The 26,186-nt window shown below is 38.6% G+C and overlaps 1 protein-coding gene across 1 annotated transcript in view; it reads right to left on the bottom strand.

Annotated features, from left to right (window-relative positions):
* Positions 1–26,186, bottom strand: part of N4BP1 (NEDD4 binding protein 1) — a 49,623-nt gene that overhangs the window by 19,253 nt on the left and 4,184 nt on the right. Inside the window, exon 2 of the mRNA XM_015084016.3 lies at positions 1,251–2,941. Within this exon, the coding sequence (XP_014939502.2) occupies positions 1,251–2,941 (1,691 nt within the window). The remainder of the gene's footprint in view (positions 1–1,250; positions 2,942–26,186) is intronic.

Below are 26,186 nucleotides of genomic sequence, written 5' to 3'. Positions count from 1 at the left end.
TTACATGGGTGAAAGGTAGTAGATGGGGGTACAGACGAAGGGAGCCTGGCCAAGAGCTGAGAACTACTGAAGGTGGGGGAAGGACACATGGGAATCCCAAACATATCCAAAAAGGGAATCATTCTATTACCTTTTTATGTATTTATTTGAAAATTCTAATAAAAAATTAACAAAACAAAAAATAAATACATAACAAACATAGAACTCCTAGGAAAGAGGCCACACACACATTCACCAAAATTCAGAAGAGTATTTCAACATCTTCATTCCAGTCCAGGTGCCCCTTTTCGTGAATGATAGCTACTTAAAGTGCCAAACCTTTGCAGACTTCTTCAAAATCAATGGAGTGACTGACTTTGAAAACTGCAGAGTCTTTACCTAGCAGTTGTTGAAATGGCATGATAAAGATGACCTCAGGACAGGGCAAAAGGCAATAGACTGCAGCAAGTGAAACTCAGCAGGCAGAAACCTGCACAAGGTCAAGCAGCAGATCCACAGTGGGGCAGAGACTCTTACTCGACCTCCCTCCTCTTCTTAGTCACTGTATCAAACTGCCTCTTAGAGAAGAAGCCCAATCCTGTACCGGACATACATATAAAATCAGACTCTTCAAAGCGTTCCAAAACAGGTGAGATAGAAATGATCATTTAACTCTTTTTACTAAAAACAAATACACAAGCTTTTAGTAAGAACAGAAGACCAAAATGAAGCTCAAACTGATGAACTTCCTTAGAAAGGAAGTTGCCATCACTCTATCAACAAATTATAACAGAAGTACACTGCATCCATTATCACTGCATCTTGGCTAGAGCCCTAGCATACTGTAGTACATAAAGTCAGAAAAATCTTTTTGGATTTAAGCTTCATCCTTGTACTCAAAAACTAATGATATTCATGGTGTTAAGAACCTAATGATTAAAAGAGAGAAAAAAAGACACCTAATGATTTAAAAGTCACTATGTTGTTTATCACTGACTAGGCAATGCAAAGTGAAAAGACAAATTTTCTATCTCCTGTCCTCAGAAATACAGGTTCAGCAGGGTGAAGCAAAGTTTACAACTCTAGAAGATGGAATAACCCAGCCTTCCAAACAGTTGTTTCGTGGTTTTTGGTTTTTTTGTTTTTTTCCAGTAAGACTATAGATCAACTAGAAAGATGCACAGGGTAGTGCCTGTAACTGCATGTAATTGTGAGACACTGCATAGGGCCCTATTTACAACTGTAACAGGACTTGCAGAGAGTGGACTTACGTAATTGCGACATTGCTCCCGTCTATAACAATGTGCTTCAAATCCGTTCTCCCTGGCTCATTTTTTAATTCGAGCTTGTAGGGTATTTTCAGAGTATCTCGAAACCTTTGAACGCCCGTAACTGAGGAATCAATATGATCAGACGGTCCCGCCAACCTTGCATCAGTAACTGAAGGTAGGAGCTGGGGCAGTGGCATTGGTGGAGAAAGGGGTGGACAATTTGACTTAGACTGTGGAGAGCTACAACACCCGGAACGGTTTTCACAGGCAGACTTCACATTACTTGGAAGCAAGGGCTCTGCTTGCTGCTGCAAACCATTTTCAGGAAAAACTGGAATTCTGGGCTGGTGACTTGAAGCGCCTCTGGAAACAAAACTAACAACTTCTTTGGGACTTGAAGGGACAACAGAGGGTGAAAGGCCATCAGTTTCAAGGTCCATGTTACACATATAATTCTGGTTTGAACTCCAGATTTCTTGTTTCTGTTCTATCGGCACTGTTTTGAAAGCGTTAATTTTGCAATTTGAGGTACATGGTTTTGATTCTTTGAATGGTAACTGAGGAAATTTTTCTACCATATTTTGCTGTGTGTGAGTTTGTATTTTCTTTGGAGTAGAATCTGTTGTAAGCTCATTTATGCTGCTACAAACACCTTTATTTTTGGTTCTGTTGGTCTCCAGACACATAGTACCAGGTGAAGATTCTCTGTCTTCTTGGAATCTCTTATTTTCTTTTTCAATTTCTTCTAAGAGCAATAATGGTTCAGTAGATGGCCCATACTCCCTAATGACCTTTTCAACAATTTCTTGGGAATAGCCCATGGTTTTAAAAAAGTTCACAAGGATATTGTATTCCATTTCCTCAGTGGTGTCCTTTACATCTGGACTTAAATTTTCAGGATCCGCCGAAGAATCAGATAGGTCAATGATTACATTTCCAGCTAATGTCTTACCATCATGTAAAAGCTCCCCCTCTTGAACATTTTCCAAAGAAAACTGTTTCTTCGTATGCCTTTCTTCAGAATCAGAAAATCTCCTTTTATGACAAATTCTGTCTTTGCAAAGTGCCTCTTCATCTGGGGTTAGACCATTTATTGGAACAAAAAGTACATCTTGTGAACTAGAAAAGATTGTGTCCATTTGTTTTGTAAGCTCAGAAACAGGAGTGCCAGCTTTATTTCTTGCATCTTCCTGCAAAACAATTTCATCTCTGGAAATATTCAGCCCTGTGGCAGCATTCTGTGTAAACTCTGTTCGTTTAGAATCTCCAATTTCAGTAACATCATCATTTCCTGTTTCAAATAAATTCTCCTCACCTTGTGTAAGTGTCAAAAGCTCTTTTTTCAAGGAAGTGGGCAAAATTAACAAGTCCATTGTATACTTGTCTGCACGAGCTTCAACAAATTGTTTAAATTCCCTTTTTACCTCGGATTCTTTCTGACTGTTGGGTAGGTTCTCATTATTCTCAAAGAGCTTTACGAACTGCTGAATGTGACTCCTAGCCATGACCACAGCTTCAGCACTTCCTCTGATGCCAAGAAGACCAATGTCCAGAATGCAGAGATCAGCACATGTGTCCTGAATCAAGCTCTTCAGAAACAGGCTCTGTGCCCCAACAAAAATACAGTGCATGGCCTTGGGATAACATTCTCTTTCTTCTAGTTCAGGTTCACAGATTCCTTTAATATATTCCTGTAAACAGAAGATGAGATCAATTTACAAAAGCTCTTTATAGCACATATCATGTTACACATGTAATTACAAATGTCAAGCTGTACAAAAATCAAAAGCATGGTAATGATGTGGGGAAAACGCCATGTTCTAAAAAAAGATTTAAGATAACAGATACAAGTTGCTTACTCGTTTTCATTGGACTTGAAAACTTTGCTAGTCTAAAAGGCAGGTATCTGTAACATTCTCAATAATGTATCTTGCAATAGGATCTTTGGGGTCTGCCCAGCTGCACAGTGGACAAGACTGGACTTATTTACATCTATAAGTAACAAACATTTTTGCTTGCTACTAGGCATTTATTGGTACTATGACCTAATTAAGAGATAAGAAAATAAAGTCAAACAATTTACTCTAAAACAAACTTTCACTTTTGCTTTGCTACTACTGCCCCTTAGTTTCCAGATAAATTGATTTTTTTGAAGGCATCAAAAAACAAAAAACAAAAAAACCAACATGTTCCAGACAGCTGGAACAATGCATACCCTACATAATTTTATGCCCCCCCCTTTTTTTTTTATTTTTTAAATAGAAAAGCCAAACTGTTTAGTTTTTCAAAAATAAAGAACCAGGGGCACCTGGGTGGCTCAGTCGGTTAAGCGTCTGATTTTGACTCAGGTCCTGATCTCGCGGTTTGTGAGTTTGAGCCCTGTGTTAGGCTCAGAGCCTGGAGCCTGCTTCGGATTCTGTATCTCCCTCTCTCTGTGTCCCTCCCCTGCTTGCACTCTCTCTCTCTCTCTCAAAAATAAAAACGTTAAAAAAATTAAATAAAAATAAATACATAAATAAAAATAAAGAACCAGAGAATGTTGGACAGTATTGCCACTCTCAGAAAACTAAGTTTTTCTAGAGTTTCTAGTAAAGTTGCTATTAAACAAGGCCTCAATAAAGTAAGAAAGGGACTGGGTTCTCTAGCAATTAGGTTGCTACTGGAGGCCTAAAGAACGAAGTAAACTCGCATGCACATGCACAGGAATGGTGGATACACTTGTTAAGAATGTGGGCACTGGAGCCTGTTTCTGGGCTCAAATCCCAGCCATGAGACTGGGGGTCTTCTCTAGTTACACAGCCCCTCTACCTCATGTCCTCAACTGTAAAAGAGAGAGGATAGTGCAATCCCAGGTGTTTTCAGGAAATCTGATTCGATAATAAAGCTCCGACAACACTGTCTTGCATCTAGTTAGTGCTTACTAAATAGTAACAACACTTTAATTATCAGTGAAAATTTTCTGGAAAGACATTTGTAAGAAATGAGCCTGGCAATACCTGACCCGTACTTTACACTAAAATTACAGTAGTGTTATTGAAATGGTGCTATTGAAAAGCTCAGCCTGAGCCACACTGGAGACAATGAGGCTTTGCAAAATGTACCTACTACATACATGTTTTTCTAGTGACCACGGGGCTTCAGTTAAAATTTATATACCAATGGACACACATTCCTTGTTTACATATTTAGAACTACAACATCCCAGAGGCACCTGGGTGGCTCAGTCAGTTAAGTGTCCAACTTTGGCTCAGGTCATGATCTCATGGTTCATGAGTTCAAGCCCCATGTTGGGCTCTGTGCTGACAGCTCAGAGCCTGGAGCCTGCTTAGGATTCTGCGTCTCCCTCTCTCTCTGCCCCTCCCCTGCTTGTGCTGTCTCTCTCTCAAAAATAAGTAAACATTAAAAAAAAAGAACTATGACATCCATGTGAATAGATGAAACTCCAGAAATATGAGGAAAATGTCACAGGAAAAATCTGACCGAAGCAGTATAATGTTCAATCATGAGACCTATGTCCTCTGTACAAACCTGGACTGTCTGTGGACTTAGTGGTAAAGATTAGAGGTAACTGGTGCTGGATAGAGGAGCGCTGTTTATTAGAGCAGTTTGCTAATTTTGTAACACTGTAATTGCGTTAAAACACAAAGCACAGCAACTGAACATCCTTTCTTCCTAGATATGCGAGCAGAGTGCTAAATATTGAAGTCCGCATCCCTGAACCCCTCCAAATGGACATTTTGCTACCACTTGTTTGAACTTATGCTGCATTTAGGTTGTGGCTCAAGGTTGTTTTTTTTAGTATTTTAATTTGAAATAATTATAGGTTTCCAGGAAGCTGCAAAGATAGGACAGAGTTCTGTGTGCTCTCCCAGTTCTCTCCAATCACTTATACTTTACCTAATTACAGCACAGTATCAAAACCAGGGCACTCACACTGATACAGTGTGTATCTAGTTCTATGCCATTTTATCACATGTATAGACTCAAGAAAATACCACTTCAATCAAGATACAGAATTATTCCATCACCACAAAGATTACCTTCATGCTACCCTTTCGCCATATTTACCCCTACTTCCACCCACACCATCCCTAAGCTGCTGACAACTGCTGTTTTTGTCTCTCACAATGTTGTAACTTCAAGAATGCTATATAAATAGGATTAGACAGTTTGTGCCTCTTGAGATTGACCTTTTTCACTCAACAAGATGCTCTTGAAACCCATCCAAGGTGTGAGTGTATCAATAGTTCATTCCTTTTTATTGCTGAGTACTATTCCATGATATGGACAAACTACACATTTTTAATCACTTATCTACTGAATGACATTTTGGTTGTTCCTATTTGGAGCTATTACAAATGAAGCTATGGACAATTACGTACAGGTTTTCATGTGAACTTGTCATTTCTCTGGGATAAATGCCCAGCAGTGTGCAATGTGGGCCATATGGTAAGTGAACGTTTAGATTTCAAGGAACAGCCCAACTGTGTTCCAGAATAGCTGTACCACTTTACATTCCCACCTGCAACATACGAGATCCAGAAGATCCAGTTTCTCCTCATCCTTGTCAGCACTTGACATTGCTACTATTTTTTATTGGAGCTGTTATATTAAGAGTAGAGTGTGGGGCTCCTGGGTGGCTTAGTCAGTTAAGCTTCCGACTCTTGATTTCGGCTCAGGTCATGATCTTGTGGTTCATGAGATTGAGCCCCCCCATTGGGCTCCACACTGACAGCTCAGAGCCTGCTTGGGATTTCTCTCTGCCCACCCCTCCCCCCCTTAAAAAAAAGAAATAAGAACGTAGTGTATCTCCTCATGGTCTTAGTTTACATTTCCCTAATGGCAAGTGATGTTGAACATCTTTTGCATGTGCTGCTTGCCATCTATACTCCCTCTTGGATGAACTGCTCAATTTTTTGGTCCATTTTCTAACTGGATTGTTTGAGTTTTACTGTTGAGTTTTGGGAGCTCTTGACACATTCTAGATAGAAGTCCATTCTCAGATATGTGGCTTACAAGTATTTTTTCCTATAGTTTTTTTCATTCTTGTCTTTTGTGACAGAAGTTTATAATTTTAAGGTTTATTGGCTTTTTTCTTCATCAAGCCACAGGAACCAGAGACTTCTCCTATGTTATCTTCCAAAAGTTTTATGTCTAAATCTACAACCTATTGTGAGTTGGTTTTTATATAAGATGTGAGATTCAGGTTGAGGTTCATGTTTTTGCTTATGGATATCTAATTGCTCTAACACTGCTTCTTGAAAAGACTGTTTTTTCTCTATTTAATTCCTTTTGCAGATGTCAAAAATCAGTTGGCCATACTTATGTGGGGCTATATTTATGAGTTCCCTATTTTGTTGCATTGATTTAGGTATCCAGCCCTTCACCAATGCCACACAGCCTTAACTACATAATGTCTTATAGTAATTGCTCCTATTAAAAATTGCTCTTAGCCATTCTAGTTCCTTTGCCTTTCCATATAAATTTTAGAATAATTTTGTTTAGCAATCTTGTTGAACTTGCACAGACTTGAAGCGAACAGACATCTGCTGAGTCTTCTGCAAGAACAAATTGTCTAGATTTTTGCTTTTTTTCATGAGTGTTTTATAGTTTTGAGCATACAAATCCTGTACACCCAAATATTCTATTTTTTGAGTGACTGAACAGGGCACTCTATTTAAAATTTTACTTCTATGTGTTCACTGCTAAATAAACAGAAATAAATTGACTTTGATCATGTGTCCTGAAACCCTGCTGAGCCTATTTCCAGTTCCAGGATTTTTTTCTCATAGACTCTTTCGGATTTTCTATGCAGACAAGTATGTCATCTACAAATACCTTTTATGCCTTCTATTTTCTTGCTGTATTGAACTAGCTATAACTCCCAGCACTGTGATGAGCAGTGGTGACAGCTGACACTCTTGCCTTGTTCACAATCACAGGCAGAAAACAGTCTTACCTTTGAATATGATGTTAGATTTTTTAATATACTTTTTTTTATCACATTGAGGAAGTTATCCTGCATTCCATTCATCTAGGAACATGAACAGGTATTAAAACTTGTGAAATGCTTTACTGTATCAACTACTTCTTCAGCCTGTTAATATGGTAGGTTGCACTGACTGATTTTTGAATACTGAACAAGCCTTGTATCCCTGGAATAATTGCCGCTTGCTCGTGATGTATACATCTTTTATAATTGATTAATTAATGTTTTATTAACATTTTGCATCTTTTATAACCATATTCATGAGAGACTTCAGTCTGTAGTTTTCCATTTTTGTACTACCTTTGCCTGGTTTTAGCAAGAAGATAGTAATGAATGAGTGAACAAAGTGTTCTCTTGCATTTCCCTTCAAGAGACGTATAGAACTGTTTTTTTTTTTTTTATTAGAGCACGTGGCAGGGAGTCAGAGGGAGAGAATTTTAAGCAGGCTCCAAGCTCAGTGCAGAGTCCAGTGTGGGGCTCCAAATCCCACAACCCTGGGATCATGACCTGAACCAAAATCAAGAGTCGGACACTCAACCAACTGATCTACCTAGGGGCCCCAGATGTTCTTTTCCTTTTTTTTATTTTTTTAAATGTTTTATTTTTGGGGGAGGGAGAGAGAGAAAGAGAAAGAGAAAGAGAAAGAGAAAGAGAAAGAGAAAGAGAAAGAGAAAGAGAAAGAGAGGGGGAAGGGCAGAAAGAAAGGGAGACACAAAATCTGAAGCAGGCTCCAGGCTCTGAGTTCAGTCAGCACAGAGCCCGATGTGGGACTGGAACTCATGAACGGTGAGATCATGACCTGCGCTAAAGTCAGACGCTTAGCCGACTGAACCACCTAGGTGCCTCAATTCTTTTTAAAACATTTTGTAGACCTTCCCAGTTAAGCAGTCTGGACCTGGAGAGTTCTTCTACAAGAATTTTCAAGTCATTAATTTAATTTCCTTAAGAGCTGTTAGGTCCATACAAATTATCTATTTCATGTTGGGTACATTAGGGTAGTTTGTACTTTTTGAGGAATTGGCCAATTTCATCTAAGTTGTCAAGTTTATATGTGTAAAGCTGTTGGTTTTCCCTATCTTTTTGATGTCTGCAGGGTCTACAGCTGATACCCTGTTTCATTCCTGATATTAGTAATTTATGTCTTCTCTCTTCAGGGTTGATAAGAGGGTAATTTTATTGATTTTTTTTTCAAAGAACAAGCTTGTTATTTCCTTGATTTTTCTCTATCATTCTGTGTTTTCAAATTTGTGGACTTCTACTATGCCTCCTGTTGTTTTGCACTTATTTTGCTCTTCTCTGTCGAGTTCCAAGAGGTGGAAGCCTACTGATTAAGACTTCATTCTTTTCTAAAATAATATGTTATAAATTTCTCTTTCAGGGGGTGCCTGGGTGGCTAGGTTGGTTAAGTGTCCAACTTGGGCTCAGCTCATGATCTCATAGTTTATGGGTTCAAGCCCCACGTCTGGCTCAGCACTCACACTGTGGAGCCTGCTTGGGATTCTCTCTCTGCCACTCCCCTGTTTGCGCTTTCTAATAAACATACTTTAAGAAAAAAAAGTTCTCTTTCAGCTCTACATTAAGCTACATCCCACAAATGCTGATGTGTTGTATATTCACTTTTATTTTTATTTTATTTTTTTTTTAATGTTTATTTATTTTTGAGAGAGAGAGAGTGAGACAGAGCATGAGCAGGGGAGAAGCAGAGAGAGAGGGAGACACAGAATTGGAAGCAGGCTCTAGGCTGAGCTGTCAGCACAGAGCCCGATGTGGGGCTCGAACTCACGAACCGCAATATCATGACTTGAGCTGAAGTCAGACACTTAACCAACAGCCACCCAGGTGCCCCAAGTTTTTATTTTATTTTTGAAATTTCTCTTGAAATTATTCAATATCCAAGAGTGTTGTTTACTTTTCAAATATGTGAAGACTTTCTGGTTATCTTTGTTACTGATCTCTATCTAGTTTGATTCCTTTGTAATCAGAGAACACACTTCAAGTTTTTAAAAAAATGTTTATTTTTGAGAGCAAGTGAGCAAGCGCGTGTGTGCGCGAGAGTGGGGTAGGGGCAGAGTGAGAGGGGGACAGAGGATCCAAAGCGAACACTGTGCTGACAGCAGGGAGCCCGATGCAGGGCTTGAACCCACGAATTGTGAGATCATAATCTGAGCAGAGTTGGACACTTAACTGACTGTGCCACCCATGTGCCCCTGACTTCAATTCTTTTAAATTTGTTGAGATTTGTTTTATGGCCTGGGATATGGTCTATCTTGATAGATGTTCTGTGGACACTTGAACATGTATTCTGCTGCTGTATGGGCAGAGTGTTAAAAAAACATCTATTTGAGCCCAGTTGATGATGCTGTTGAGTTTTTCTATATTCTTGATGGTTCTATCAATTGTTGAGAGAGAATGCTGAAGTTTCCAATTATAACTGTGTCCATTTCTTCTGTCAGTTCTCCCAGGTTTTGCTTCACATATACTGCAGCTCCACTGTTAGGAATATACACATTTAAGCACTCTTATGTCTTCTTGGTGAATGGATCCTCTTATCATTATGTACATATTCCTCTCTGCTCTGAAGGTTTTGTCTGACAGTAATATTACCACTCCAGCTTTGTTCTGATTAGTAACTGCACAGTATGTTTTACCCTCCTTTTTACTTACCTGTATCATTATATATAAAATAACTTTCATGAAGATATTATATAGTTTGGTTATATATTTTTTAAATCCATTCTGACAATCTGTCTTTTAATTGGTGTGTTTACACTATTCACATTTCTGTTGTTGTTGTTAAACGTTTGGGACTTTACCTTTTTTAAGTTTATTTATTTTGAGAGAGAGACAGAGACACAAAGAGAATAGGCTGAACAGGCTCTACACTGTCAGCACAGAGCCTTATGTAGGACTTGATCCCATAAACAGTGATATCATAACTTGAGCCAAAAACCAAGAGTCAGATGCTCAACCACTACCCAGGGGCCCTGCACAATTCACTTTTAATGAAATTATTGTTGCTTGGATTTAAGTCCACCATTTACTTGTTTTCTGTTTGTTCCCTATTTTTAATTCCTTTTCCCCCAATCTGGTCTTCTTTTGCATTATACAAACATTTTTTAGTATTACAATTTACTGATTGAAAATTTTTAATGTTTATTTATTTTGAGAGCAAGCACATGTGAATGGGGGAGGGCCAGAGAGGGAGGGAGAGAAAGAATCCCAACCAGGTTCCTTGCTGTCAGCACAGAGCCTGATGTGGGCCTCGATCTAACAAACTGTGAGATCGTGACCTGAGCCAAAATTAAGAGTCAGATGCTTAATGACTGAGCCACCCAGGCACCCCTATTTATTGAAATTTTTTACTGTATCTCTTTATATAGTTTTTAAAGTAGTTATGCTATCAATTATAACATAACTGATCCACTTCAAAGTCAATATTTTATTATTTCGAGAATGCATAAACCTTACCATCTGCACTATTCATGTTTTTTATTTTTTTATATCTTATAATGTTTTGACATCGTAGGAGGACTTTCAGACCTGAATAGAGACTTAATCTCCCGGCGCTAGCTAATTTCTAGCAGTGGTGGACACTTGCTTGGAGCACGCCTTTCCTTTGCAGACTGCCTGATCCAGTGTTGCGCCCCCATGCCCATCTCCTTATCTAACTTACATACTAAGCCAATATTTCCTCTACCTTGTATCAAGCCTGGGCCAGGAACCAGACAACTAAGAGCAGACCCTATATCTGAAAGCCCACTGAAATTATCCAAACAAGCCAATCTTAAACTGTTTATCCTGTCCTGCCTTGCCTTTCTTTCCCCCTTGCTCCTGTTTCTGTCTCCTGACCAAACTCTGAGTGCTTTACCTGTAGCCCAGTGTGGTGATGTATGCCCCCTTCTCTTGGGAAATGTAAATAATCAAAATCTTCTTTCAGTTGCATTGACTTCTCTGGGCCATCAGTCACTTCCCTAACTTAAAATCCTGAGGGTACAAATTTTAGAATACCACCATCATCCTTTACCCTTGGTCTCTAGTCTCTCTGCCTTCCCTTGTATGTTATAGCTATCTCACAAATTATATGAATATACATTTGAAATCCCATCAGACAATACTATAAATTGTTTTCAGCCTATAAATTGTTTTTAACTCATTTTAAAGAACTCAAGAAGAGAAAGTAATCTATTATATTTACCCAGATAGTTATCATTTCTGTCTGAAGAACTTCCTTTACCAATTCTTTTGGCGAAGGCTACTGGCAATGATTTCACAACTTTAGTTTTTCTTCAACCAAGAATTTTTATTATGTTTTATTTCACTTTCATTCTCGAAGAATAACTTCACTGGATAGGGAATTTTTGGTTCTTTTTTTCACCACTTGAAAAATAAGGTGCCACTTTTCTGGCCTCTATCGTTTTTTATGAGAAACCTATACTCATTCTAATTGCTGCTACCCTACATGTGTTTTTTTCTAGATGCTTTCATAGTTTTTGTCTTCAGTTTCAGCACTGTGGTTATCATGTCTAGGTGTGAAATTCTTTGAGCTTATTCTGTTTGTGTTCACTGAGCTTCTTAAGTTTTACGTTTAAAATAAAATTTTGGAAGTCTTCGGCCATTGTTTCTCCAAATTTTTTTTTAGTGCCACACTCTTTTGTCTCCTCTCATTCAAATTAGATAACTTCTGTCTTCTATCTTCAAGTTCACTGACTCTTCTGTCACCTCCATTTTAAAATCAAGCCTATCCAGTGAAATTTTATTTAGGTTATTGTATTTTTCAGCGCTAACCTTTCCAATTTGGTTCTTCTATTTGTATCTTCTATTTCTCTGCTGAATCTATTTTTTAATTAGTTTTAAAAGTATTTGTGATTGTTGGAGCATTTTTATAATAGATGTTTTAAAGTGTTTGTTAGATAATTCTAACATCTTTGCTATCTTGGCATTGGTGTCTGTGGTCTTTTCTCATGAGAGCTGATATTTTCCTTTCTCGTGACAGTTGATATTTTCCTTGTTCTTCACATGCCAAGTAATTTTGTGCTGTATCCATTTTGAATATTATGAGATTCTGAGTCTTATTTAAATCCTATGATGAATGTTGATACTTCTGTTCTAGCAGGTAACTGACCTAGTTAGATTTAGGCTGCAAGCTGTAACCAGTGCTCAGTAAGTTATGATTGTAGCATCAATTCAGTTTGTAAAGTCTTTGCAGTGTTACCTGTTATCAGTCCACTTGAGTGCTACCAGAGGCCAGTCAGGGGCCTAGATGGTGGTTTTTCTGTTAGTTCAGTTATCAAAAGTCCTTGTTATGCTGATAAAAAGTAGATCCACATGCGCTGTTTAGGGATTAAACCCAGGAGGTCATCAACAAATTTTATGGAGTCACTTATCTGAGCTCCTCCCTCTCTGTTCCCTCTTCCCTCTTTCTAGTGCTTTCTGGTTCCCTGAGGTTCTTTTTTCAATCCTCCAGTCAGAAAGCTGGGACTTTGATTACCCCCCTTTGCCCTGTAGTTTTGCAGCTGTGCCTGGGTCATCTGAAGGACACAGAAAGTAAAAGTATTAAGGCTGGCTCCATCCTCTTAGGACCACAACACCACCAATTGAAGAGGAAAGTTCTCCCTTAGAACTTTGGTTCCTACCAGCTCCCACTGCCACCATCACTGGATTGTTTGGAAGCTGGTGTGCCTTAGAATGAAAAAAATGGCCTTTGCTTTCTATTAGGCGCTCCCTCTTTTGCCCCTGGAGTCCAAGCTAGCCGGCTTCTCCTACTGCTCTCTCTAGGCCCTGGTGCTTATTTCCATTTGCAGACTGGGCTGCACTGAATTCAGGCTGGGGGACAAAAGACAGGAAAAAATGGCAACCTCACCACCGATTCTGTGGTGCTCCGAGTTATGGTTTTCTTCCTTAGTCGTATTTTTTACTTTTCAGCATCCTCATATAGCTACTCCATGCATTCTGTCCAGGTTTTATAACTAATTTAGTAGGAGTGACAGGGTAGAGTACACTTGCTCTATCTTACTCAGAATCAGAACCTCCTTGTTGTCTGTTAATATTTAAGTAATGCTGCTTGTTTAGCATAAGTGAGCACATGGCTAAATTCACATGAGTCAAATACCGTTTAGACTTCTGAGCAGCCACTGGTTGAGAAAATGTTGATCATACCCACTCAGTGGAATGCCAGCAACTATTAGCCAACCTGGAAAGAAGAGGTTTCTCCAGGCTTCTAGAACAAATATCCTCTCAAACAAGGGCTAACTCCTGAATTGATCCAAGGTAAAGCCCACCTATCAACAACAAATCCTGCCCACACACAAGGCCCCCAACTGTTTTTTCAGATTCCATATGAAACAAAAAAACACCCACATCAGGATAAAATCTCAAATATGAAAGAAAACAATAAAGTAGAACATAAAATAGAGGCAAACTGGAGGAAACTAGATAACGCAGGGTAGGAAAGAAAACTTCAACAAAATTTTAATTAGTGGTTTCAAAAAGATATGAGATGATAATGAATTCATGTAACAGGAATCAAGATGCTAAAAAAGGAGACAAATAATCAAAATAAGGGTACTAGTAAATTAAGGATATCATGACCAAATTAAAAGTCAACGGAAGAAGTGAAAGACAAAGTGGAAGAAATCTCTCCAAAAGTACCACAATCAAGGAAGTGAAAACTGTGAGGGAAAAGAAACTTTTAAGGGTCCATCCAGGATATCAGAAATCCAAATAACTGACATTCCAAAAAAATCAGAATGGCACTTAATAAAGAAACAACAAAAAATAACTTCTTGGAGCTAAAATACACAAGACCTTATGTATAATTAGTGAAAAGATTACATCAAATCTTGTTTGGGAACTAAAGCACACAGATCCCACCTTGAAGGGTCCACAGAATATCCAAGCATGATTACTTTTTCTGAACAGTTTATTTATCTATTTAGAGAGATTGGGGGGGGGGGGGCGGGAAGACAGTGGGAGAGGGAGGGAGAGAGAATCCCAAGCAGGTTCCATGTTGTCAGCACAGAGCCCAACACAGGGCTTGACTTCATCAACTGTGAGATCATAACCTGAACCAAAGTTGAGAGTCAGATGCTCAACCAACTGAGCCACCAAGGCTCCTCAAGCATGATTACTTTTTAAAGGCCCATAAGAAAAAAATCCTGGGGGCAGGATGAGAACAGGGCATGTATAAAAGAATGACCATCAAAATGTGAGAAATTCTCAACAGGAAATCTGGATGACTGGGGGGAAAAGGATAGCAGTGCATTCAAATTATAAGGGAAAATGATTTTCAATCTATAATTCTGTACCATCCACATTAAAGACATTTCTAGACATGCTAAAAGCTGAGAAAATTAGTCCCATGCATTGCTTTCTTAAAAAATATTTGAAGATGAAGGCCACCAGAAATAAGGGAGATGACGTAATCAGTAAATTCAATCCAAGACTGGCAAATAGAAGTCCAAAGACTATAGCTGTGCAGCAAACAAACTGAGAAACTAGCTGAGTGGAGGAAGAAAAGTGGCTCAAGCGGCGTTCTCCCAGAAAAGGAGGCTCAATGAATAGCAGATATAAAGGAGTATTTGTATAATATTAGGGATGTATTTATTTCACAAGTAGATGAAAAACAGGGCAGATAAATTACAGGAAAAATTATAAGCTGTATCAGAAGGAAAACATAATGTAATACAGTACTGGGCTTTGCAGTAATATTTACATAAGTCATAATTATATAAACGCCATTTCTTGGTTTAGCTAAAAACAAGATGATTGTATTGGTGTCTTAGTCCATTCAGGCTGCTATAACAAAATACCAGACTGGGTGGCTTAGAAACAACAGAAATTTACTTCTCACAGTTCTGGAGGCTAGGAGTCTAAGATCAGAGTGCCAGTGTGGTCCCGTGAGGGCTCTCTTCTAGGGTGCAGACTCCTTGTATTTTCACGTGGTGTAAGAAGCAAAGGAGTTCTCTTGGGCCTCTTTTACAAGGGCATTAATGTCATCATGAGGGCTCTGCCTTCACGACCTAATCATCTCCCAAAGGCCCCACCTCCTAATACCATTATATTGGGCACTGGGATTTCACTACCCAAATTTTGATAGAACACAAATATTCAGACCATAGCAAATGGGAAAATGGGGGTAGTTTCAGCTCATCTATCTTAAAGAAAGTGAATAGTGTCTAAAATAAGAAATAGCAGTATTTTATAATTATTTACATAACCATCAAAACAAACACTTAAAACAGTAAAAAGTAATTGCTTTTAGGAAGTTGGGAAGGGACAGAAGCAAGGGACTGCTATTCTTTCTAATAAAAACCCTCAGTACTTCTTGATTTTTTGTTTTAATCATGTGCATGTATTATTTTGGTATACTCCTTACTTCCTAATTTTAATAAAAAATTTTAAAGTAGATGCATACCATGCTGTGATGCCATTAGTGAGAGCTTTGGTCCTAATTTTTATTTTTTAAATGTTTATATATTTTTGAGAAAGAGAGAGGGTGTGCATGAGCCATAGAAGGGCAGATAGAGAGGGGGACAGAAGATCCAAAGTGGGCTCTGTGCTGACAGCAGAGAACCTGACGCGGGGCTGGAACTCATGAACTGCAAGATCCTGCATGTCCTGAAGCCAAAGTCTGACGCTTAACAGACAGAGCCCCCCAGGTGCCCTGGCCCTAATTTGTAGCTTGATTCTTTTCTGACATATAAGAATGTTAGCAGTTATGAAATATTATGAGTGATTTATCTTTGAAACAAACATTTTCCATTATTTCTGTTACTTTTCTGGAGTGGTATAATCTGCAAGAAGAGCTATAACTAATTAACTGTATGATATAGGATGTTCTCAAACCTATGCAACTAAAAAATTTAAACTGGATGCTGAGACAGACAGGTAGCTGCAAGACTAGTGATAATCCTGATATCAATTTTTTATTTTTTTTATGAAATTTATTGTCAAATTGGTTTCCATACAACACCCAGTGCTCATCCCAAAAAATGCCCTCTTCAATACCCATCACCCACCCTTCCCTCCCTCCCACCCCCCACTGATTTCAATTTTTTAAAACAGACTTTATTTTTTCAAGCAGTTATAGGTTCACAGCAAAATTGAGAAGGTAGAGATTTCCAATATGTAATTTGTTTAATGATAATCATAAAAGCCCATATGTTTCTATAAACTTAATTTTATACATTTGAACCTACACAAAATAAAATTGTGAACCTGATGTGTTATTTACAAACAAATCAATATACTTACACAATCGTTTCACAGCAAGCGATATACTCAGGGATACATCCAGATATTATTTGGATTACTATTTTTCAGAGAAAAAAAATCAAGGAAAAATTGATCTTCTGAGATCATAGAGGGCCTCAGGAGAGTTCCTGTGGCTTTCAGTTTGTAAGCACCAGGAAGACTGGCAGAGAAATGCCCAATACAAGCAGAGCTGACATTATCCCCCAAATAACTAAAACTACTATTGCAAGACTAACTGCACTGTTTTGGGGGAGAATTGTACTAACAGGCACAAAACCTCACAAGCACAAAACTTTGTGCATGTGTGTACTCCCAAAAGAAATGAATAATTATCCCCTGAGATCCAGACTCATTTTTTCATTAATAATTTACTCTTGTGAATTACTAAGTAGCAACAATTGATTTTTATTTTCAAGTTCAGAAGTGAACAATGAAGTATACAAGTGTACAGTATTACTACATTCTAGATGTCTGGCCATCAGTTGCACTGGTAAGCATCTGTGGACTCAAATACCCATCCTTTGCATTTGGCTGTATTCGGTATTGGAACATTTAAATGTTAATCAAAAACTGTCTCCCCTATCCTGCAATGTTCATATTCTGTTTTACTTTATTCAGGCTTTTCAGGGAAAAAAAGGGTGGGGGAAGCATATGATACATACAATAATAACTTCCCTTTCATATAGCAAAATGCTTTCTATTATTCTACCTTCTACAAACTCAGCTCTTCTCAACTCTACTGTAACATTTCAAGAATCCACACAGAAGCTCCTGGCAACCTGTGCCATTGAGAACGTAGATTAAAAAACAAAAACAAAAGAACACAGAAAAGATCAAAGTGGCTATTCAAGAGTCCACAGGTTTGGGGAAAGGTTTCTCGACACCACAGTTCACCACCTACTATCTCTTATTACAGGCACACATGTAAGGGGCTTTGTCAGCTTGTCTCCTGGTCACATATGGTTTGAAGCAGCTGATTCAAAGTGTAGAAGGAATAACATACCTGCAGAGCACGTAACAGCAAATGACAACTGACAGCACAGGTGCAAAAACAAATTTAAGGAAGACGTAATGGCTAAAAGCCATAGCAACTCAAGATCAGCTAGGATGAGCACGGCTCTAACACATTCTGGCAGCTGCCAGGAGCATAACTGCACCCTGGCACAACATAACAGAAGATACTCAAGTGCACCACAAATCATGGAAGAAAAAGAAACCATACAGGCAAGGAAGCTCTTGATACATTATAGAGAGATTTCCAAAACGGTTCAGACTAGTAGTTCTCATCTCTAGTTGCATACTTCTGGATTCTAAAGATTTCTTATATTTAGGAGACTCTTGAATAAATGGTGCTGTATATCATCTCTAAGAGAAAAGAAAGTAGGAGTAATATGATTTTTAGACAATGATACTTGAGTCCTACAGACTATGTATAAGTTAGAAACACCTTACAAGCCTTAGAAAAAACAAGCTTTCTTTTTAAAGCATTTTAAGTATTTATTTATTTTTGAGAGAGAGAGAGAGAGAGAGAGAGAGAGAGGGAGAGAGAGAGAGAGAGAGAGAGAGAGAGAGAATCTGAAACAGGCTCCAAGCTGTCAGCAGAGCCTGACACGGGGCCCAAACCCACAGACCATAAGATCATGACCTGAGCCAAAGTTGGACGCTTAACCGACTGAGCCACCCAGGCACCCTGAAAAAACAAGCGTTTTTAATATCATTAATCTACAAATCTGTAACAAATCCATTTAGGTCTCTATCTGGCTATCTATAGTAACAATATTGCTATAAAATTATTAATAACCATATTAACCATTTTCCCAATGCACTTCTAACATCTGCTTTTTGTTCCATCTTTCTCTTCAACCTCATTTCTAAAATGTCTACCAAGTTCTTTCCCAGGAGGGGTGCCCTAACAACTCCAAAGGGAAGGACTTTCTGCACACTCACTCTGAGTATACTTCTGGAAACAGGACCAGAGGCCACACTCAGTATCTACCCTAGACTTCATCTCCATTACACCTGTAAATCTCTGAAATTCTACAGCTTCCAAACTTTCAGCATTCCTGATGAATTGATTCTTCATTCTTACCCAAATAATGTCTTCAGGTCCCAAAACTTCATTTCTGTCACTCTTCTTACTCTCAGTAAAAGAAATTATTTCATCAGAGCTCAAAGGCCAACATTTGTGAAGCCCTTCAACTGCTTCTCCTTTTTCACCTAAAAAATTCTACCTTTCATGAATTCATTCTCCTTCCTTCTGTTTCAAACCTATGCCCCTTTCCTAGGTCTTCATTCATCACTCCCTTTTTACTCATCCCTGCCCACCTACAAACCTGTGTTGGTTTCCCTGACCCTACAGAATACTTCCTGTAGCCCCACTGCCTATGCTTGGGACTGCTTCATCTCTGTCTTCATCTTCACACTTTTTTGAAAAAAGTAGCTTAAACTCCATTTCACTGCCAACCCCTTGAAATCTGGATTCTGCTCCCATTCAAACTGAAATCATTTTCTCAAATGCCAACAATAACAATTAATGTCAAATGCAAAGGGCCCTTCTCTGCAATCTCCTACTAGGAATCTCTGTAGCACCATATCATTGACCAGCTTCTCCTTGACAAGTTATTTCCTCTCCAAGCTTTGAAGATACCACTAGCTGTCTACTTCTTATCTTTCACTACTTCCCTAAATCCTTTGCTATCTCCTACTGCACCTTAAATGTATGCCTTCCCCAAGGTTCCATCCTGGTACACTCCCCTCAATTATACTCACACACTCTTTAGGTTCCAACCGTAACTTTTACATCTATGGTGATAATTCCAAATTTCCATCTCTAGCCCTTAATACTGGAAAGGCTGCAGACAATCCATCCCCTCCTGGGCACTTCTACTGGACTATCCCACAAGTGTCTCAAACTTAATTATCTGAATCAGAGCCCACAGCTCTCCTCCACTTGTCTTTGGTCCAAGGTCCCTTGAAATTCAAACACAGTTGCCTAGATTCAAAACGTTCTTTTCTTCTCATCACATGCAATTTTTGACAAATCTTGTCTCATATGAATATTACTGCAACCAACTCTAAACCCTTCTTTCTGTTGCCAGTCTTACTTATCACACTACACCCCTTAGGACACCCTCTATCACATAACACCCCAGTGACGTGTGAAAGCACACCGGTTTCACTTCCTTACTCAAAAACTTTCTAAAGGTCCTCACTGCGTACAACTAATCATTCAAGATCCTCATAACCATATCCAAAGTCCTCTGTGGCTTGGATTTTGGTACATTTTCTAATTTTTGCAGCCTTATTTAACATTTCCTTCCTTACACTCATCCAAAAATCACATTCCAAAAACAGGGTGGGGGAGATGTTAATGTTTCCTACACACAACAGTTATCTCATTATTTGAACTACATCATTTATCACAATTCTACTAGACGGTGCAGGGACTGGCCTTGGTTATTTAACATAGCAGTTCTCAACCAGGGATGATTTTGCTCTTCCTGGGGGCACTGGCAATGTCAGGAGACATTCTGGTTTTTAGAACTGATGGGGTGCTCCTGGCATCTTGGGGGCAGAGGTCAGGGATGCTGCTAAACATCCTACAATGCAGAGTACAACCCCCCACAACACAATATTCTCTGCCCAAAATATCAATAGTGCCACTGTTGAGAAACCCAGAACTAATCAATAAATGTCAAAACAAATACACGTTCAAACAAATCACGAAGTCTGAGAACACAGGTTGACATCCAGCCTAGTATCAACGATGTGGGTAACACTGTAAGAGAAAAGTGGCCAAAATGACCAAAAGCGGGGGTAGGGTTCCATTTTAATAGTCTGCATAATGTTAAGAAAAGTTTTAAATACTTAAAAAAAAAATGCTTATTTACTTATTTTGAGAGAGAGAGAGCACGCACGCCAGCCAGCATGGGAGAGGCAGAGAGAAAATCCCAAGCAGGCTGTGAGCCATCAGTGCAGAGCCTGACGTGGGACTCGCAGAAATCAAGAGTCAGATGCTGAACTGATTGAGCCACCAACCACCTAGTTTAAATACTTCTAAATAAGGCAAAAAGGATGGCCTTTTAATCATAATGGAGCACTCTCTTTGGCCCTCCCCAAAGAGTATTTAATCTTCTGGGAAATTCACCTTTGTCTGGCACATTATTCATTGGGGCCCGAACCGTGATGTTACATGTTAAAATGCAGATTTTTGTGGTCTACCAGAGATGTCAATTACCTTCATTTGGTAGAAAAAATATGATTATACTATTCTGAAACATACAAGCCAATTTGTATCTAATCAAACAATTTTACTCCACTATTCTGTTTTTAGTGTAGATAAATACTCAGATCTTCAAATGCTCTCTGAACCAGTTTTACATTCCTGCTGGTTCCTTCATTCATGAGTTACCTGTCTGAAAGTCACATTTATAGTTGTTTTTTTTTGTTTGTTTGTTTGTTTGTTTTGTTAATTTACACTTTGCCAGCTTATAGGACTCATGGAGATATCCAAGTGGACTCACCTGCTTGGAGCCGTGAGTGGCTCAAAAAGAGGACCACATAAGTTGTGTAAAACCAACCATGTCTCATTTTGGGTTCCAGCATGAATCCCAAGCAGGAAGAGAATTTTACCAGTGGTATTTCTTTGTTCTTTAGTCTTCTGATTTTGTTTTTGCTTTACAGTTCTTGGCCACATGTCCCTTTTTACACCTGCACCGGTGGGTACACACTACCAGGTCAGTTTCAACTATACCCTTAGTATATATGTACCTAGACTACAGGAATCTGATTTTACACTGTGACCATGTGGTGATCTGTCAGTAGATAATAGATCTATTTTCTGTTGGATGAGAGGCTAGAAAAAAATCTGGTTTTAGTCTTCTGTTTTTCTGTTTGTGTAAGTACATGTCTCTGCACCACTGAAAGAACAGCCTTTTTGAAATCTGGACCAGTTTTGTGTTTTTGGATTACTTTTGACCTGTAGCTAAGATTACGGAACATAACTGAAAGCTCTCTGAATGTTTGTATCTAGAAAATGAAAAAAGCCTTTATTTCTCATGGTGTGAGTGTGAAATATATTCCTACCTCCAGGGGTAGATAATTAGATTTTAAAGTTTCTTTTTTTAGTTTATTTATTTTGAGAGAGAGAAAGAGTGCATGTGTGCAAGGGGAGGGGCAGAGAGAGGGGAAGAGAATCCCAAGCAGGCTCTGTGCTGTCAGGGCAGAGCCCTATGCAGAGCTCCAACTCATGAACCATGCGATCATGACCTGAGCCCAGATCAAGCAAGAGTCGGGAGTTTAACCAACCCACCCAGGCGCCCCTAGATGAAAAAGATTCTTAAAGAACCTCTGTTCTAATTATAGAGAATTATAATTATAGAGAGTAACAAACTTTTACATAAATCTGTATTCCTAGAATTCCAAGAATGTAATAAAAATAATCCTTAGGTCAGTTTGATTTGATAATTTTAATGCTAATTTAAAAACAAGTGTCCCTTTCCTATTTCATCAGTGTAGTGTACAATGCATGCATATATGGTTTTTAAAAATAAGATTTTTTTTCTATGAAGAGACACATCTGAACTTCCTAAACTTTGCTGGTCAGATAAGGTAATATTACTCATGATTAGTCATATTTATGATTATGAAAAATACAAGCTTACATATTCAACTTGTAATATCAGAAGTTATATGCTGTTCAGTTGTCAGATTAAGCATAATTTCCAATAGCCTTAGTTAACTTTAAGACCTTGATTGAACTAATAGTAAATGGTTAAGTAAGGGATACTCCTTAGATACATCATTAATTTCCAAATGAGTCAGCCACCAAGTGCAGTTTAAACACATACACATATAGGCTTTCTAATATAACCAAGATGTCATTATGGCACCCAACAAAATGAACAGAAATTCCTTAGTATCACTAATTCTCATCTATGTTTAATGTCCCCTTCCAGTTGTTCTGTTCTAATTATTCTGATTTTTTACCATAATTATAAAAATGTTTTACCTTGTCTAGTATTTCACATGTATAGAATCATACAATATATATACTCTTATGGAAGTCTTCTTTCAGCATATCTTTGAGATTCATCCATGGTAGTACATGTATCAATTATGTGTTCTTTTCTATTGCTGTGCAGTACACCACTCTGAAAGCATTTTTCCCATAAACTATCACTGGGGTTTCCCGAAGATCCCTGGGCAATCAGTCACAAAGATTTGTCTTTTATCTTCTAACAAGAAGGATGCTAAAATTAGCTCACTTCTTTGGGGGTACTATGTATATCTTAAGTAGTTTAACACCATTAAGTTGTGTCAAATCATGATCTCAAGGTTTGTGAGATCCAGCCCCGCATCAGGCTCTGTGCTGACAAGACAATGCAGAGCCTGCTTGGGACTCTCTCTCCCCCTCTCTGCCCCCTCCCGCTTGTGCTTTCTCTCATCTCTCACAATAAATAAACTTAAAAATAAGAAAGTAAACCTTGGAAGTTATTTAAGATTACGAAGGACACAACAAAAATTACAGAAACTCAGGAAATAAGGTAAAAGAATGGCTGCATATTTTTTTCATTGTCATACCAGAGAATTGTTTAGGAGACCCAATCAAGGATTATTTCACATCTAGGGCAGTCCAATATAACTTTTAGACAAAATGAAGAAATGTTCTGTAACTGCACTGTCCATGCTGGTAGACACTAGATATATGTGGCCAACAAGTACCTGAAATGCAACTGAGGAAGTGAATATTTAATTTCATTGAACTTTGACTAATCTAAACAGCCACATGTGGTAGTGGCTACATTCTGGACAATGTAAAACCGGCTTCCAAACTATTTTTGTACAGCCTGTAGGGTGAGAATTGTTTTCATCTTCAAAAAGGTTGTAAAAAAGGCAAAAAAAAAAAAAAAAAAAAAGAGAAGAGTATAAGACAGATTCCCTGTATAGTCCACAAGGTCGAAAATATTTACTATGTATCTCCTTATTCATCAACTAAAGTAAATTACTAATTCTCTCAGCACTAAGACTGAACAAAACACCTTCTCTAAGTTGAACCTCTTAAAATAACAAATACAAATAATTCAGTTTCTTTAAACAAAGAAGTTTCCTTAACATAACTTATTTTTTAAAAAACAGTTCTTTAATCAATTACTGTAAGGATTCCCCTCCCCCATAATTTTGTTTTTCAAATGCAAGACTGCATACTTTATGCAATTATATATTAATTTAGTAAAAAGCCAACACAGAACATGATGTTGTCCTGGATTTAATTAAAACCCTACAATACTACTGGTAGAGAGGGAAGAGGAAACTACGGTCATAAGCAGTCACTTTGACCCCAGTAAAACCAGTGTGAGTATCCCTTATTTCGACATTCTGGTATAACCCCAAAATATTAACCATAAAAAGAAACTGAACAAACCACCATTTCTTAAGATGATTTTCACAACCATAGTGAAAAACACCATTTAAAAAAAAAATCATTCTAGGAAATGCAAAGAGGCCACCAACCTCTCCTTTCTGGTAAAATCAAAACAAAAACTCCAAGTCACTACCCAGTATTATTACATCTACAAATTATTTCCTCCATGAACAAATCTACTGTTCAAGAATTCATTCATGAAACCAGGTACCAATCTCTCTTAACAGAAAAGGAAATGAAACCATACAGTGTCCATTTTAACCCTATGAGTCAATATAGGAAGTAATAGGCCACTTCTACTGGATTTCCATTTTCTTTACCCTTTCTCCTCTCTTATGCTACAAATACATTAAGTTAAAACTCAAAGTTGGATAAAGGATAATCACCAACTTTTCATATGACACTCTTACCCCTTCTTTTTCTCTCCCTCATAAATTAAAATGGGTCAGATGTTAGTCTACCTTAGCATAGTTTCTTGGGTGTACTGTAATTTCAATGTGTAAGATTTATCAGTCCTCCAAATTATTCTTCTTAGAAGTCCATCAGATTGGTGTTCTGGCAAAGGCTTGTGGTGGCCACTAACTGCTATGAGGTAATGCCTGAAATCCCACCAACTGATGGGCGTTGTGGTTAGCAAATTTACCACCCTAAACGTTCATGGAGAAACTGTATAAGTAGCCATGCCATTGTCTCCATTACTCTTCTTTTGTTTATTAACCTCCAGGACAGGCTCCTGAATCAACCAACTAACTTTAGCACTCAAATCCCTGCTATGGACCTTGCTGACCGCATCAATGTATTATCTCCCGATGCTTCACACTTCCATCCCCTTTATCTTCTCACTTTTCCAAGCTGAAGGGAATACTTCTACTTCATACACAGACCACTGAGGCACTTCTCCTTGGTTTCTCGGAATTCCTCCGTATCCAAGATTCTGATCTCTGCAATTCCTCCCTAATGACAACTTTTAAAATTTTCCTATACTCCCTGAACTTGCCCTATTTACATGATTCCATGAGTCTAGGAGAGGACAGGGCCTAAGGTCTTATTCCTTACACTGTTCACACAGTTCATTATGCCCCTTCTACCTTCACCTGCCAGAACCTCTCTGGCTGGCAGTTCACTAAAAGTAGAAGGTAAGTCTTGTATTATGTCTGGATTGTCGTAGCTAATGCTGACCATTCAGAAACATTTCGGGGGTCCTATCCTGCCTTGTTCAATTACACCTTAGATTACTTTAGTGCTTGGTGTGTTGGCTTCACCAACACCCAGAGTGGGGAAATCATCACCTGCTGAAGAATTCCTGCACCAAGTGATACTATAAATTCAGGCCATCTAACTTTCCCTGACTCTTACTTCAGTTCCAATCCTTTTTTGTTCTTCTCCAATGCACTTCCAAAAATTCTGCTGCGTCCACCCTAACATACACCACTGTCTTCAAGCTCTCACCCTCTCTCTCGAGGCAGGAATTGGTATTCTACTTTACTGAGACAATTATTAAAGGCCATTAAGGTGTTCAACTACCCTCTTCCCCAAAATGGGGGGGGGGGGGGGTGGAGTGGAGAAAGCGTATCTTCACTCATCCTGTCTCTTGTATCTAAACGAGAGGTCCTAAAAAGTTGAATTTGGTCCACTGACATGTTTTGTTTAGCACACATGGTTGCCTTTTAGAATATATACTTTTAAAAGAATATATTAATGCAAGATTTTTATTGAGATATAATTCACAGCATGCATGGTTTTTAAAACATAAATTAGTTGCCTCATAAAAAACCAAAACAGATTTCACATTATAAAACCCAGACCCCTGGCTTTTCTTGGATAATGAGCTCAGACATCACTGGGCCCATACTATGTAAGTGGCTAATACTAAGCACTGGCAGTTACCCTCTCCCACAGGGCACAAGCACCTTATTCACCAGTTCCTCCCTACCAACCAGCCACTTCCATGTACAGTCTCCCTGCCTGGACTCAGGGAGCATGGAATTTGTAGCTCCTAGAGCTAAAGGAATGTTCTAATTTCTCACTTTCAGGGCTGAGATCTCTTTGGCCTCCATTGCCTGACTCCAAGGATCTCACCAGGCATTGCATCCTTAATCTGTGAATGAGGCAGCATCTAGTCAGTACTTCCACTATCTCTCTGAAATTCAGTCCTCAGCCTTCTTTGATTCCTAACTTCTGCCACCACTTACCTCAACCCCGTCCTGTTGGGCCCCTACGTACAATGACCTCTACTGGTTTTTGTCTCTTTCAGACAATCTGGCCCTACTGG

Source organism: Acinonyx jubatus, chromosome E2 (genome assembly GCF_027475565.1).
Source record: "Acinonyx jubatus isolate Ajub_Pintada_27869175 chromosome E2, VMU_Ajub_asm_v1.0, whole genome shotgun sequence".
NCBI lineage: Eukaryota > Metazoa > Chordata > Mammalia > Carnivora > Felidae > Acinonyx > Acinonyx jubatus.
The sequence above is the reverse complement of the archived record's forward strand: the minus strand, read 5'-3'. Positions and strand labels throughout refer to the sequence as shown.